Source organism: Sipha flava, unplaced genomic scaffold (genome assembly GCF_003268045.1).
Source record: "Sipha flava isolate LNK unplaced genomic scaffold, YSA_version1 522_pilon_pilon, whole genome shotgun sequence".
Lineage (NCBI taxonomy): Eukaryota > Metazoa > Arthropoda > Insecta > Hemiptera > Aphididae > Sipha > Sipha flava.
In genome coordinates this window covers 221,340-238,598 of record NW_020273480.1, presented here as the reverse complement: position 1 = coordinate 238,598, position 17,259 = coordinate 221,340, and the positions used below count along the sequence as shown (strand labels likewise).

The 17,259-nt window shown below is 31.9% G+C and overlaps 1 protein-coding gene across 3 annotated transcripts in view; it reads right to left on the bottom strand.

The window, feature by feature from the left end:
* The window catches only part of LOC112690832, a 242,408-nt gene that overhangs the window by 137,896 nt on the left and 87,253 nt on the right, over nt 1-17,259 (bottom strand). Inside the window, exons 3-4 of one of the 3 annotated variants that reach the window (XM_025564927.1) lie at nt 14,598-14,737; nt 6,604-6,706 (exon numbers count right to left, since the gene is read on the bottom strand). In XM_025564927.1, the coding sequence (XP_025420712.1) occupies nt 6,604-6,643 (40 nt within the window). In that variant the 5' untranslated portion in view covers nt 6,644-6,706; nt 14,598-14,737. Of the gene's footprint in view, nt 1-6,603; nt 6,707-14,597; nt 14,738-17,259 lie in introns of those variants that run through there. The other 2 variants (XM_025564926.1, XM_025564924.1) reach the window with 2 other exon arrangements.

The window sequence follows — 17,259 nt, the reverse complement described above, 5'->3', positions numbered from 1 at the left end:
GATAGAAGAATGGCCACTCATGGCATCATCTTACACAAAACGCCCCTTTAAAAATTAAAATAATCTCCATGGAGGCAGCAGCACCCATGTTGAGAATCTCTGCTCTATTGCATCAACATAACTAAATAAACTAAGTAGTAATAATTTTATTTCATTTATTCACTCATTTATTGATAAGGAACTTTGTTTAATTAAATTACTTGATTATTTAGTGTCCATAAATTTTAACATTTTTATCGTTCTTCTTTTTTGTTGTATCATAAATTAATTCATATACTCCTTGTAATCGAACTTAAAGTTTGACAATCCGATTCGATTGTAAAATGGACGAATAACCGGAGTAGGATACATTTGTTCTTTATTTATTAGCTATAAACTTGTAAACATTTAAACTGCAACATATCTGTAATTTCTTATTAAAATATTTATTGAATACTCAACGGAATAATATGTTTTTCATGATGGATCGTGTACCATAAATATAATGACCATAAAATACCATGAACTTTTACACTGCCTAGTAGTACATCGCATGACTACGGGTGTAGACCTAATTAATTATCCACCAAAGTACATGCATTCATTACGTTTAATTACTTTTGTATTTTACTGCCAAACCGTAGTATTTATTTATAATCAAACCAGCTGGATGAACTGGAATTATTTCTCGCACTCAGACCAAATGGTTATCATAATTTCGACAAGGAATTAAACTTGTTATTTGAGCACATAAGTATCGTTTTTCGGACATAAACGTTAGCCAAACGCAACTATGGATTTTAATTTTCAAATATTTATGCATAATACGGATCATGACGTCACAGATCGTTAAAAAAAATTTTGTTATAACTAATATGATGCAGTTGTGGTTTTCGAAGCTCAGCATTTACTCATATTTTGTATAATCAAATACGATTCAATTTGATACGCAACTTAATATACATAGTAAGGGAAATGTTATTACCTTAGAAATATCTAATACGCAACTAAAACCTTTCGGATTGGCTTCAGCTAAATCCATAAATATTATTAAAAAATAAAAGCTGTTATTCAAAAAGCTCCAGATGTAATTGGATAAACCATTTACAAAAAAAACTAAGGAATTCATATAATAAAGGAAAACATTTTATCTAGAAAAATTATTTATCAATAACTTTTTTTATATTCAACTAATTTCGTCAAACGTTATTTTTATTAATACAGTTTACGTCACTCATCATTAAAAATAAAAATAACTACATTTTTTTAGTGTATTATTTAGAGATTTTAGGCAGAAGAACATTTTGTAGGTCATTGCATTCCCAGCCTTAATTATGAGAGGACTGTTGCCTTAATTTATATTACAGTAAAGCATTCTGTTTCTTTTAAAAAACAAAAATAAATAATCTAGTTACTGTATTTTTATCGGCCGTAAATCATAGTTTTCATTATTTTTTTCCATATTTTTTTAATATACTCACACTTTTTTACGTGCAGGACGGTAATAATATAGGCTCTCACTTCGTCTTATTTTCGTGCCTTACCCTCTCCATCATCAAAATAAATAACCACGTCAACTCACCGAACACAATATAATATAGTGGTCGCAAATTCTGTATACACGTTCTCCCGTATACGGCGCTTGGTATACGACACGCGTTTGTGTTCCAACTATATATATATATATATAGATAGATATTAATACAAGTATGCGATAAATAATATTACGTAAAAACGTACAAATATGATATTATGAAGTATTAAATAACACAAGCATAGCACTTCGCCTCTTGTTGATGGAAAAAGAAAAAAAAGTTCTTTCCGAGATATCGTACTTCGTTATAAAACGATACGTAGTGCGAGAACTTGTCGTGTATATTATGCATAGTCAAACATCATTTTCGCGAAACCGTCAATCGACGAAGATCGATTTCGCCTAGAGCACATGCAATATGTGTATATTTTATACAGGTATCGTATCATAATTTACATACTTTCAAGTCCATCAGATCATCAACTGTATACACGTATGTAACCTGAGGCTTATAAAATATATGTATCGTTTTATCTCCTGTCGTTACTCGCGCGCACGTGCGTTATCACTAGACGAGACCTATGGTTTTGATAAACGACCGTTCGCCGCGACGGTCCCGTGCCGCGGGATCACACGGCAAAAACCGACTTATTATTACTTTCTTCCGTCGCAAAGTACACGCGCACGTACCAATAATAGTAACGAGATATTATTATTCACGTCGGGAAATAACAAGGCGAGTGCACGCGGGCGCTGTTAGTGTTTGGTTATGATTAAAATGTTTGTTTTCGAGTGAGGCGCCTAAATGATCTTTTTTTTTTTTTTGTAAACTGAGCCCAAATTGTTATTCTTGTTGAAAAGGTATAATGTAAGCTGCGCCCCGTTTGTAAATTATAATACAACACTTTTAACTTATTAAAGAAAATCTAAGATTGTAAAAAAAATTCATATAGAAACATATATTAAATTAAATAGTATAAATCAACTTTTAAATACCAAAATTCTAAAACTAAAAAAAAAAAACCTGAAAAATTACAAAATTTAATTAATAAATATAATAGTGGTCAAACTCCAATTGATGAGTATGTATAAACATTATGTTATTATTTGTCCTAATATTGTACTTTTTAAAATTATATATATATATATATATATATAAATTTTTGATTTTTAATTTTATTTTATCAAATATTCAACTGTCAATATTATATGGCTGTAATATTTAAAATTAAGCTATAAAATATGGCTCTTCATTTTTAAAATTTTACCCGGTCGCAGTTTACATGTGTGATTTTGTGTTTACCTTTACCTTGGGCGCAGTTCACAATCGTCGCACATGGGCGATGGTTGGTGCTGTGGGAAGGGTTTCGGCAGTGGCAAAGATACCAAACCACGCATGGTCGTCGTTTCCACGGCGCTCGTCAGAGGGCGCGGCAACGCGGTCAGATAAAATAATAAGCGCGAAAGAGAAATAAATTACCACGGCAATGATTGGCTCGGGACGGCGGCGTCGGCGATGGTGGCACATCGCAAATCGATTGATTCCTGAAAAGCTAAACTTTTGTTCGCTCACGCTTCAGTTGATCCGGTATCGGAAATCATAAAACGGTCATTCTCCAGTGACAAATACGTAGGCATGTACATTATAGTCGCAGTGGAGCGCATATTATTTCACATTCAACACGTATTTGGCAAGGGGGGGATAAATAAGTATTATTATTAAATAAGCATATGAACCCCACCCCAAAAATTTGAAATTTTCCCGTACCTGTCTATTAATCGTAAAATCGTAATTAACAGTTAAAATGCAAACTGCATATCTTATTTGAAAGGTAATGAACAGTAGAATGTATTTTTTTTATTTTAAATGTACATAAATATTGCAATCAAAATGATGGATCATTGTAAAAGGTTTTAATTTCTGACGGAGAAGATAAGACACTTACTTCAGTTCTCTTCTCTTCCACCAACTCTATCAGTGTCAAATTCGGTTTGGTTATGCGATAACGAATGTTTTGGCTGATTTATTAGAAATAGGTACATGATGTTATAAAGTTGAGGTTGGGAGTGAAAACTTACATTATAGAATGGCAAAATCGTGTTTTATATCTGTTTAAGAGGCATTCGTCTGGATAGTTACGTCATTATATCGATGGAAATATAATATGTGAAACGTCGATGGTAAAATAAGGGTAGTAATATTTACATCGTATAACTACATTGTAGAGTAACGACTCTGGTTTTATAATAATTATGCTAATAGAAATATTAATTGTAATATAATTAATTCTAATAATTAGAATTAATATAATTATTATATTTAAATTAATTTTTACACAACGGTAGTTTAGATAGTTTCTTCCATAAGTTTAAAAAGTGGATGCCAAAGTTATATTATAAATTTTGGTTCCTATAACCCTTAATATATATTGATTTAATAATACTCTTGTATACTTTAAACACTTTGAATATTGTATTTTATACTAATATAAAATAAATTATTTTACACGTATTACTTATTAAAAAAAAATAAAAATAGCAATGTGTTATACTAACATTTTTAAATATTTTTACTTTTTTAGCGATATTCATATACCATTAATATAATTTTCTTAATATTTCGGGGGGGGGGGGGGGGGGGGGGGGGGGGGATGCAGCCCTCTCAGTCCTTCCCTCCCTTTGGCTACGCCACTGAAGGTTATACTACAACGGTCTTTCGTTTCTAGGCATAATAATATGGTTGGACGTTTCGCACAAGGTCAGACGGGATGAAAATGAAGCGACTGAGAGTGATGTGATGATAAAAAATGAGGTGCACAAAATGCCTGAACGTGGCCATCCCGAGTTAACAATGTACGCATTTATTTTTATTATTATTATTAACAGAGCGTTAAAACGGTTGTAACGTTATACGCTTGCAACTATAGTAACAGTATACGTAACACCCGTATTCATTCGTGGACATTTACCGTTCATTACTTACGCACGTCCATCCTGTTCTGACGATAAACCGTTGGCATACGTTGTAATAAATTGTGTTTTGACGCGTGAAAAGGTTTTTTTTATAATTTTTTTTCTGTTTACATAATATAAAACGATGTGGCGCATACACGCAAACATGTAGTCGATAAACTTTATTCCACCACAACAATGTACCGACCGACTGTATCGAAGGGCTCGTACAATTACAATCACTCATTCGCTGTTCAAACTCTAGACGTAGATGTATCCAATGCGTTATATTTGGACGCATATGATGGCATAATAGATTAAAATACGTACACGGTGGCATATATGATGGGCCCAAGATGCAATATGTAGTCAAATCCTTTAAGATGAAATTAGATTATTTTTCAAGACTTTTAGAATACAAATGGGAATGATACGTGTTAACTCGATAGTGGTATACATTGTAGAATATGTATACGAATTCTTCAGTTAATTTAAAACAAAAATTTTACGTTTAGTATATTTATTCTATGTTAAGTCGTAAATTAGTTAACGTTTGACTATTATCAGTAATAATAATAATAATAATAATACTAAAATAGTGCTAAAATAAATCATTGAAATATTATCTAATATCAAATAATAACACGTTTGCTGTTTAGCAAAAACTAAAAACAAATTGTTCGTTATATTGCACGTTATAAGGTTTTTGAATAAAATATAAAATATTTAAGATGCCAAATTCTGATTTGCATAAAATAGTTGATACACCCTTGTGGATACAACAAATATATTACAGTGCACATGTTACGTGTGTACTGGTGACCGTTAATGCTCGATGTATAGTTAAAGAAATGTTTTACCGTTTAACCCCGATATTTTAGTCAAAAAGGCTGTTTAACTATATAAATGTTCCAAGGATGCGCGAAATTCCATGATTACAAAAAAAAAAAAAAAGTCGACCAGAATTATGATCACCAACTGCAACGCTGCACATTCTTCTGATTGTTTCTGAATTATATTTATTACGCTATACGTGAAAATTTTCGTTTCTTATCGAATCATTCGCTGCTCTAATGCCAAGACACTGCGGAATGCATACCATACGACTCATACGATATAGTATTATGGACCGGGATGCGAACAACTAGAAATAAATGTCTTCAGCTCCAATTGAACGCGATTAGTGTAAATCGCGTAGCGGCACCGACTGCCAACGATCTGTATCTGATGGCAAATACGTTTATTGTACATCCACGAGCGCGTTTCGTATACGAAACGATTACGAGGTATAATAAAATAATTTACGCATACGATACAAAAGTGCCGATCGTATCTCGCTCGATAATTGTACATATTTATAGAGAGTCGGTCTCGACGAAAAAGTATCGAAACGAAACCGACATAACAATATTGTTGCATTGTTTCCGCATTCGCCGCGGGTCCGTTACAACTGCGTGTAGGAACGACAAAATACTGTTGTGGAAAAACATCATGGTGACATGCGGTGCTTGACTTGGGAAAAAAAATATTAGAGGTACTTCGATGACACATACAAATGTCGCGTCTCTACCTAATTGAAAACTGAATATAACCGTTTTCACTCCCTCATTACATCCTAAAACGTGTTACCACAAACCAACAAATATTCCATAACTTGTTATGCTCACGTTCGACGTTTGAACCATAAACACCAATGCATAAATATAGTTCTCCCCTCCCCTCAAATTCAGTACAAAACTGTAATTATAACAAAAAAAAAAAAAAAAAAAAAACGAACTAGAGATATTATGGAATATTCGATACTCATCATCTATCGTGTATCGATGTATTGAAAACTAATACTTAGGTATACCTTTATAAATAAATTTTTTTTTATAAAAATATTAACTTGTTGTAATCCTGTAAAATCTGAACTCAAATGAAGTACCGTGCTATGCATCTTTTTTTAAAAAAAAATTAGTAAGGATACGCTAGAATATCTGACGATTTCATCGGTGTATTCGATTCAACCCCTTCCCAAGTCAAGCACTAATAATACATGGTTCTCTAACCACCCACAGGCGATGCACTCGTTTCACGCAATATACTGCTAAACAAACGCCATACGCGTACGTGTAAGCCAAAAAATTTTTACTTACCGCTATTCTGGGACGTAGGCTTTTTATCTCCTTTGCCCATACCCCTTTCTCGTGAACGGTTAATTTTGAATGCTGTTCACACCACTCGGACGGCAAACGCAATCTGAAACAAACGATGCGCAACGATTAGTCAAAACCTCGTAAACACGTACTGCAACGTTTTTAAAGAATTATTGTTCTTGAGTGTACGACGGACACAATCGAACAAAAGTTATTTATTAGTTATTTTTCACTTTTCACCAGTACATAATCATTTTTCGAAAATCTACAAACACCTGGCCGACAGCCATACGAGGAGTCGGATATAAATCGACGACGTATTATTTATTTTTGTGTTACGATATAAGCACAGAATTTAATACACTTCAATCAGTCGTTCGGGTCATGGTTATAAAAGCATAGTATGCTTATGTATTACATAGTATTATTCTGATCCCGTCAACGGTTAAGGTTAAATTCGCGTTAAACGCACATATTTATATCGTATACGTGTAGTTCATGTATATCTGTACTTAATAGAACTCACTTTATCGTTAAAAGTCTGGTAGAAAACTACAAATACCTATAGTCATCAAAGCATTATGAAGATTTACGTGTTTACCACGCACAGATCGGACTATCGGTTATTTATATATACTTTTTTGGTTTCCGGAAAATTGAAAGTGTATGTATAGTAATTGGGGAAAATTTTGAAAACTTAAGCAATTGTTCTATCTCAATGAAATCGGATCGTTCTCGAGTTGAATAAATATTCCGATTTTTATGAATAATCTAGATGAAAAAAACTTATATATACATCGTCAGTGATCCAAAATGCTGCTTGTCATAAAGTTTATTGTTTTATTTTTTAAATAAACGTTTGTCAATAATATATTAGTAAAATATATTTTTAGATACAATTATTTCAATGATAAAACTTTGATCATGAGACATTTTATTATTATTATTATTACTACTATTATTTTTTTTTTTTACAAAGCCTGGCATACGACGTATTATCAATCCGTTCATTTAAAAATGGAAACTGAAATTAATTTCTAATGACAACAATTACTTAAGCAACCCATTATGAGCCAATTTTGTAAGCTATTATTTATAAAAACGTACTATTATAATAATGTATCATATATATATATATATATATATATACAACGATAAGATAATACCTTAAATATAGTAAGTGTGAAGAAAAAAGTAATAAACCCTTATGAAACATTCGAATTAGCTCCAACCACTTAGTTTACCATCGATTTATTATTACAAATCAAAAGCAAAGAGGGAAAATGTTTGTCTTTGTCGCCCGAAAATCCACAGAAGTGAACATAATTCCTTACGGATTAAATTACACTAGAAAATAATAACTCGGACATACCTTTTTATCCGCTCTAGTTTTCAACCTTTTTTTCTTTTTCGCCTCGGGAAAAATGATAAAACTTCATGCCAAATTTTATATAATAAGTTCATGAACATCAAAAAACCTCGGAGTGCTTTATGCTTTATTAAAATTCCAAGACTTAAGCATCGCACATCATGATATCATAACTAATGGTCTACTCTTTTAAAACCTCTGCAAATGCTAGAAGGGCAATTTAGTTTGTGAATTTCTGAACAATGTCCATGCCACAGTGTTTTCTTTTAAGGTTATCGATCTAAAACAAAACAGTGGTCTCATTCGAAAACTTCGGACAGATTTTTAGAGTTTAATCATGATTTTTCATTTCATCGGTCATAAAAAAATCAAAATATCAATTTCAAACAATACTTTTTATGATAAAAACGACACTCTATCATTTTTTTTGCATAAATTATTTATTCATCAAAGTATCTTACTAAATTGTACTAAATTGTACAAATCCTCACGTTTAATATCTTCTTCTATATCCATCACTGGAATCCTCCCTAGAATATTTAAGTGAAAATGACCCCGATATCTTTGTTTGAAAGAATCGTGTACAGTTTTATAGCAAAAAAAAAAAAAAAAAAGAGAAAATATCACATACAAGTAATAAATAATTCACATGAATATCTTGTATAAGAAACACATCACTAACCTTAAACATTTTCATTCGCTGGTTATGTTTTTTTTTCTTTTAGTCAATATTATTATTTATTTACAATTATAGTAGATTGAGACGACGTTAAAAATTTTCTGTTAGAAACGGAGAACATATTATAAGAGTATTGATCAGTGTGGTTTGATAATTTAACGTGGAATCTTTTATATTGGTTTTTGAGTGACTGCGGTTTGAGCGTAATAAACCCTAGAACTTATAAATTAAACCGAACACAAATCCTAAGTAACAGCTGACATAACTCACTAGCCAAAGTTCCGTCACTTGCTGATATTTCATCCCTCGTGTCAACAATAGCCGTCAAATAAAAATTAAAAACGTCCCTTGAGTCTATCGTGCTATAATACGTTTTTATATCCTGTAACAATAATTATCTAAACGCAAAAAATAAAATAAAAATTTACAATCGTGATAAACTTTCGCTATGGCCATTACTATTATTAATCTTTTTATGATGTAATAATAATATGGGACTCTTATCCCCCCGATGAGTAATTGACCCCACGGACTCAGTTCACGTTACGCTGGTGGAACGATAGTCACTTGACTAGTGTTCGACACATTCGACAACAGTCGAATTTCATTAGCCAAATATCAATAAATATACGTACACATTTATCCATAAAATATATGTACGCACGTCCACCCCATTGGGGTTCGGCAGTAAAAAGTTCAAGAGGTTGAGAGACACAAAGGCGCGCGACTTCAACAATGGGATTCGAATTATCTCTGGAAAAAAATTCGCGATATCGACTCGTGATTTATCGTCGATGACAAGACTTCACGGGGATCGCTGACGCGCGTCGATTTTTCCGTGATTGCCGAGCGCACGAACCGAGACGTTTATCATCGTACGCGCACAAGAATACGTAGCATAACGTCATGATACTATCCGCACAACAGTCGATACAGCTTTAAGCCGCCACCGACCAAGTACAAGAATGATTTGAAAGCGTTTTATTATTTTAATTAATTTATTTATTTTTTTTTTTTTATTTTTTTTTTTTATTTATTTATATTTTTTTCTTACAATTTAGTTATTAAACCACATATAATACACGATTCGGTGTTTCTCGACCTTTATTTGGCAAATCATTTTTGATTAGTTCTGCGAAAAGATCAAATAGTCGATAAAATATTTTCATTATAGATAGTATCTGATCGAACGATTAAAAAAAAAAAATAAATAAATAAACAAAAAAAGTATGAAACATTTTTCGTAAATTATTTTTCCCGGAGACAAGGATGGATTCACCGATTTGGTATTTTTAATGCTATAAATATGTACGGCACTATTGGTCGATATTTATGGAAAAGATGCAGTCCGACAAAGTTATTGACGATAAATTATTCCGCATTTTCAACTATCAATTATTCGAACTTTTCACATAATATAAGTAAACATTACTCGTTTCGTGCATTACACGGTGATTGTTGAAATTTAGGGTGTAGTATTGAACATTATTTTTCATATAACTTGGGTATTGTACCATGAAAAATGTTGAGAACCGTCGGAGCAAATTGAATTAGCTGCGTATTAGGTATTGAAATATCGTGAAACTACCATTTTATGTTATTTCGAGTTCAGACCTTTTTTTTTTTTTTTTTTTTATTAATAAAATATATTACAATCTGTTTACACACAAAACAATAAGTAACAATGATGATAATGATTAAGAAGACATGTAGCACATGAAAAGGAGACTGTCCAGTGACAGAACCTCAGAAAATTTGAGTTCGGACATGCAATTTTATTTTAATTTTAGATTTAGTTTAGAAGGTCTCTAGCCCAATTTCTTTTTAATCGTCGAGGAATATTAAGAGGTAATGCGAGAGAAGACATGTTGTTAATAATGGGGTTAAAATGGTTAATTAATTTGGAATGGAATTTTTTATAGTAGCTTTTAGCAAGTTCATTTACTGTTTGAAGTTTTAAGTCATTATGGAGAGCTGAATTTGTGATATACCACGGAGCACCGGTTAAGAGCCTTAATGTGATGGATTGGAAGGCTTGGATAGGGCGGATGTAAGCTGGTTTTGCTGGACCCCATATTTGAATACCATAGGTCCATAATGGTCTTATGATAGATTTGTAAATTAATATTTTATTTTAAAGATTTATTTTCGATTTTAGAAGAGGTCGGAGTAAATGAAGGCGGCAGTTGAGTTGTTTACGTTTATTTTTTGTATGATTTGCCCAAGTTAGCCTCTTGTCTAGAGTGATACCTAGGTATTTAGTTGAATGATGTAGTGGAATTGGTTTGTAATTAAATTTGAGTGAGGGACATTCTTTTTTCTTAAGGGAAAAGTTAACCTGTGCGGATTTATTGTCATTAATTTTAATTTTCCAGTTTTTTGCCCAAGACTCAATTAAATTTAAGTGCAATTTTAAGTTGTATGAAACGGTGTCTGAGTCATTATTTGAAGCAAATATTGCTGTGTCGTCAGCAAATGTGGCGAGGAGAGTTTGATTCGAAGTGGGCATATCAGAGGTATAGATATTATAAAGTAAAGGAGAGAGATCACTACCCTGAGGAACACCTGCCTTGATATTTTGGATAGTAGAAAATTCATTTTTGTGGCGTACTGAAAAAGACTGGTTATAAAGATAGGATTTAATTAAAAGAAAGTAAGGTGAAGGGAGAAAGTCCTTAAGTTTGAAAAGAAGTCCGTCATGCCAAACGCGATCAAAGGCCTGTGATAAATCAAGAAATACTGCAGGGCAAAATTGTTTTGACTCGAAACAGGGTGAAATCTTATCTACGATTCTGTGGATTTGTTGAGTTGTATTATGTTTTCGACGAAATCTACACTGAGATTTAGATAAAATATTTTGTTGGTCAATAAGTGACGAGATTCTATGTAAAATTAGTTTTTCGAAAAGTTTTGCAAATGTAGGTAGTGAGCTGATTGGGCGATAATAACTTGTGAGATATTTAGGCTTGTTTGGTTTTGAGATCATGATAATAACTGAATGCTTCCAGGTTGAGGGGAAGTACGACAAGCGTAGCATGGAATTATATAGATGGGTAAGGAACATAATTGACTTTTTAGATAAATTCTTTGCTATTTTATTTGTGATTTCATCATGACCAGGAGCTTTGTTAGGCCGAAGCTTTTGAATGACTGTTACGATTTCGGATGGAAAAATCGGTTTGGCAGGAAGGGACATGAGTAAGGGAGAAGACAAGAATGAGTTTACTAGGTCAGTGTTGTCTCGCATAGAGATGACTTCTGGATGAGGAGAGAAAGTTGAAAATAAGTGGGTTCCAAAGAGATTGGCTTTCTCTAAATCAGTGATAGCTAATGATTTGTCGGAACGTTCAAGAGGAGGAATATTTTCACGTTGATTTGTTAGCTTTTTTGTCATTTTCCAGAGGGAGCCTTTATTAGGAGACAAAGTACTTAGGTATAGACTAAATTGTTCAGATCTATATTTCACTAATTGAGATTTGAGATTGTTTGATAGGTGATTGTAAGCAGTTTTGTGTTCAGGGTATTTCGATCGTTGCCACAAGGATCGAGCACGACGTTTGGCTTTTATAAGATTGGCTAAGTATGAGGGGAGCGAGATGTGGGATTTAGATTGATTTTTTTTTGAGTTGGTCAAGGAAGAATGAGAAACTGCATTTTGGATAGTTATTGCTAATTTGGAGATTGCTAGGTCAATATCGAGAGGGCATTTTAGAGGAGTATTTAGAGACAAAGATTCGTCTAATTTAGCTTGAAAAAGTTTCCAGTCTACAGGGCCGGATGAGAGAAACTGGTTAGTAGTGATAGAGGCAATTTTAGCGTCTAAAGTTAATAAAACAGGAGAATGGTCGCTTGATAGGTGGTTAAAGTTTGTTATAAATTTGTTTAAACTATTTGGAATCCGTGTAATAAAAAAGTCGAGAATGTCAGGGGATCTGCTTGCATGTGAAAGCCAATAAGTTGGTGCATCAGGGGAGATAAATGATAATTTGTGTTTTAGAATTGATGTATAAAATAGCCTGCCTCTTGTATTAGTATATCTACTGCCCCATTGAGAATGCTTGGCATTAAAATCACCGCCTATTATAAGAAAGTTGCCTAGGCTATGGAAAAAAGAATGAATTTTGGGTTCAGAAATAGGTTAGTTTGGAGGGAAGTAGGCTGAAGATATTGTGATGTTGAAATTATTTATTTTAATTTTGATATTAGCAGCTTGTAGGTATGATTCATTTGTGCTAGACATTTCGTTGTAAAAGAGTGAGGATTTTATAATTATTGCAGCCCCTCCATGGGACGTTCTATCAGGGTGATCAGCTCTAATAAGTGAGTAACCATTGAAGCTAATATTGGAAGTAATGGATAGGTGAGCCTAGTTATAAGGGCAATATCAATATTTTTATGATGAAGAAGGTAAAAAAGTTCATTGGAATGTTGTTTTAATCCATTAGTGTTTCAGAAGAAAATTGATAAGGAAGAGGCATGATTTATTGAGTTTGAAGTCATTTTTTGTCTAGGACTTTGTCAATTATTTTTGTAAGAAGTGTTATGAGAGGGGTGATTAATGTTTTTTAATGATTTTAGGTAATTTATAAATGATGTAAGTTGGTCAGTTAGTGGGGAAATAGAATCTAATTGTGGTTGATTATTATTTGCTGTATGTTTTTTATTTTGAGTTGCCTGAGCGTAGGATAAATTAGTAGTAATAAGGAAGCTTTGATTTTCTGAGGCACTGATTGGACTGGGGTGGGTAGTTACATTAGTATTATTTTCGTAGACTTTGTTGTTGTTGTTGATATGGTGATTGTTGTTTACTTTGGAGTGACGGTTGTGATAAGTTTGGAGATTTTTAAGAGCTGGACATCCCCGATAATTTGCTGGATGATCGCCAAAACAAAGGGCGCATTTAGTTGGAAAGTCCTTGCTTTTCGTACAAATGGTTAAACTGTGATGATCACCACAACGAACGCATCTAGGTGTACTGTGACAGTAAGAACGCGTATGGCCATAATCTTGGCAATTCATACATTGAGGTATTTGCTTTGTTGGTTTAGGAGCTTTGACTTTGATTTTTGTGTAACATAGATATTGTAATTCAAAAATTTCTTTATTGTTAATGGCTGGTTCGAGGTCAACAAAAAATAGTGGTAAAGGAGCTTTTAATTGATAATGAAGTACATTTGTTATATTCCGAGCTAAGAACCCATGGTTACCCAAGTCTTCTTTGATAAAATCAATTGCAGTGGTGGGGTTGAGATTTCTTATAACTAATAACTACACGATAAGGTTTATCATCATGTAGTTGGAATGTATAGAAGTTTACATTTTTTTGTTTGAGGTACTTTATTACCGTTCTATATGAATTGGGATTAGATGTGTTGAGTTTTAAGCTGTTTGATATAGTTTTACACAAGAATTCCAAGAGTGAAGTTTGTAGGTTACTAATTTCTTCGCAAAAAGCTTGGTAGTTATTAATAATTTATTTAATAAATATTGGTGGCGGAGCTTTTATATTGATAACGTCATTTTCGACAGCCATTTCGTTGTCGTTTGAAGTATTATTTACTCTTATATTCGTGTTGTTCGTATCGATGCACAAAGGGCTAAAACGGTTTGGAGTAGAAAATATATTTTGAGAATTATTTTGATGATTTGATATTTTTAGATTGGGTGACAATCCAGGAGAGTTTAGACATTTTTGATGAGAAGATATTTGCCAGTCGTTTTCATTGTCTGATGATTTATTTGGGGAGTTAATATTCGTTTGATTTGATAATGATTTAGATATTTTAGATTTTTTTTACGGGGATGCCGTTTTCTTTTCATTATTGCTTTTATAATTTGAACTTGTTGGTTTACTATGAGAGGAACTCATAATAACAAAGATATGATAATGATGTAGATAGGGAAATTATTTAATAATTTTCCTTGGATATGATAATTATACATTACCGGCGATTACAGAAGTTACGCGATGTGTGCAAGGCACCGCGACGAGCACTATGACTTGCTATCGAGAGCAGATAAAAGCGGATCACAGTACGAATATTTGTGTGGACTGTACGGTGTCGTAACACAAACTGAGTTCAGACCTATAATACAAAATTATCTAAGATATTTCAAGAGTTTAATTTTTGTTTATAAATAAATGCTTGGGAGCAAGAAAAAAAATGGGATAATTGTAAGTGCAATATTAAATGTAACGAAAAAATGTTGAAACAAGAATATTCGAATAATCCGACTTGCTCGTATATTGAATAATTGAACCAGACGCACATTATATCCGTACATAGTATATTTTTTTATATAATAATTCAACTTTTTAAAGCCTAGCCATGTAATATATATTGTTTTTATAATTAAAGCTAATTTATAAAATTCACAAATGATTTTAATTATTCTATAATTATAAATATAATTTATACAATTTAAGTTGATTTATAATATTTGCAATCTATTCTACACTGAGTTACTCAATTCTAAAATGACTTAAGTCAAAACTTTTTGGTATACTACAATCAGAGTGTTATTTTGGTGTGCATAAACGTTTAAATGGCCAGGTATTCCAACTCTATAAAATGCTACGTACAATTGTCCATGTGAGAAATAATTAATTTCCATATCTACTCCACAATGTGCTAAAATCTGACCTTGCGCTTTATTTATTGTCATCGCGAAACCAACTTTTATTGAAAACTGAACTTGGAAGTGAACTGGAAAATCGTTGAAGTGTAATGGAATTTTCGATAAAATATTTTTTTTCCTTTAGAACTTCCCGTCAAAATTTCAGCTTCAATTACATTTTTTGTATAAGAAGTGACACGGAGCCTAATCTAATTAATTATAAAAGGGAATTCGTATTTCTCAATAATATGATTGGAACTCCGAGCTTTAGTGATATTATATGAGGAGGCATACCAGAAAGTATTTTTGAACTATATAACTTTGTAGAGAAATGTATTGATTTTTACTACCAACATCTGTGTGGATAGAAAAGTAATACATTTCTATTGCTTAAAATCCAATAATTATTATATTAGTGATTATATTGATATTAGTGATTTATATATTAGTAAGTATGATATATATTAGTGATAGTGATATTAGTGATTTTATGGTTTCAGTTCAGGTTTTTGTAATCGTTAAAATAACACGTTCGCATAAACATCTACTACTTTGATTTTTTACATTTTTAGTATCTAGGTACATATTTTGCATGAACTGTTCTAACGAATTCGTCGATATTGCTAGTTATTTTACAATTGTAATGTTACCATTCTTATCATTTACAGTTCCACTACAAATTTGTAAGAATAACCAAGACAATTCTCCTGCATATACATCTCCTGTTTATATAACTCAGACATTTATAGCAAGAGATAATTGTTTGACTTTCGATCATATCATAGATAACTTTAGGCTCACATTTATTTGATTTGATCGTATTCATCGTAGAACAATTATGTTTGTCAAAAATCTTCCAAAAACACACAATTTATCCTTCTATAATTTTATATGATGAACAAATATCACGTAGAGTTCAATCTAAAGCTTCAATGCCCAATTTATGAGCCATTGTACATTCATCCAACGCAATTGAAATACTATCGGTTAATACTTTAATTTATGCTAATTTTTTTTATAATACAAAGTGGGGTTTTGTTAAGTCTATTGGAAGCTTGAACATCGAATTTGCAGTCTGTACACTGTAGATTAACATTGTTACTCTTCCCAATGATGGCATATTTATAGTACTTTTTCATTACTATCCGATTTTTACAAACAGCATATTAATAACAAATATCTTTCCAGTACTCCAGGAGCATCGAAAAACATCAAACTTTAAGGGATTAACATTATTTGTGTTTTGTTAGTCCGTTTTTTTCCGGTATTTAAATATTTATGCGAATTATGAATTTTTTTTCAAATATAATATTTTATAATAAATCTTATTTTAAAAATTAAAATATCTGATTAAAACAATCAATAAAACATAGGTTATATTCTTGCCTTAAAGTTTGATTATAGGTCAATATACTCTAATATTAAAGTTAACATCACTGCATTTAAACTACTGAACGATAATTTGCTATATTGTACATTTGTTAAACAGAGAAAACACACGTGGGTATGACGTCTTCTTTAACGATCAAATTTGCATTTTTTTTATGCATCAGAAAAATGGAAAATAATAGTTTACTAAGAACAGTATTTAGAACAACATTATGAAAAAAATCGTTAAATTATTTAAATTCTACTCTGAAAAAAACTGTAAAATTAAAATAAAAACATCCATCTACCTTCTCCGCCATTTGCTAAAATTTATAAAAAGTGCACAGCCATAACTTATAAAGAGTTATTGGTTACGATTTTGCAAAAAAAAATTTGAAATTATTCAAATATCTCGTTGAAAAACTATAACCTTTAAATACAATACACTCTCTCTCATCTATCTTTAGACGATTGAAGTAAAATATTGGTTAATAAAATGAAACGTAAATAACTCCTACGTTCAATATTAATAACTGCATCACAATTCCTGTTCCAAAAATCGATAGAGGGCCTTTGGACCCAGCATTCATGATTGTTGCTATAGTTGAGAAAAAAAAATGAG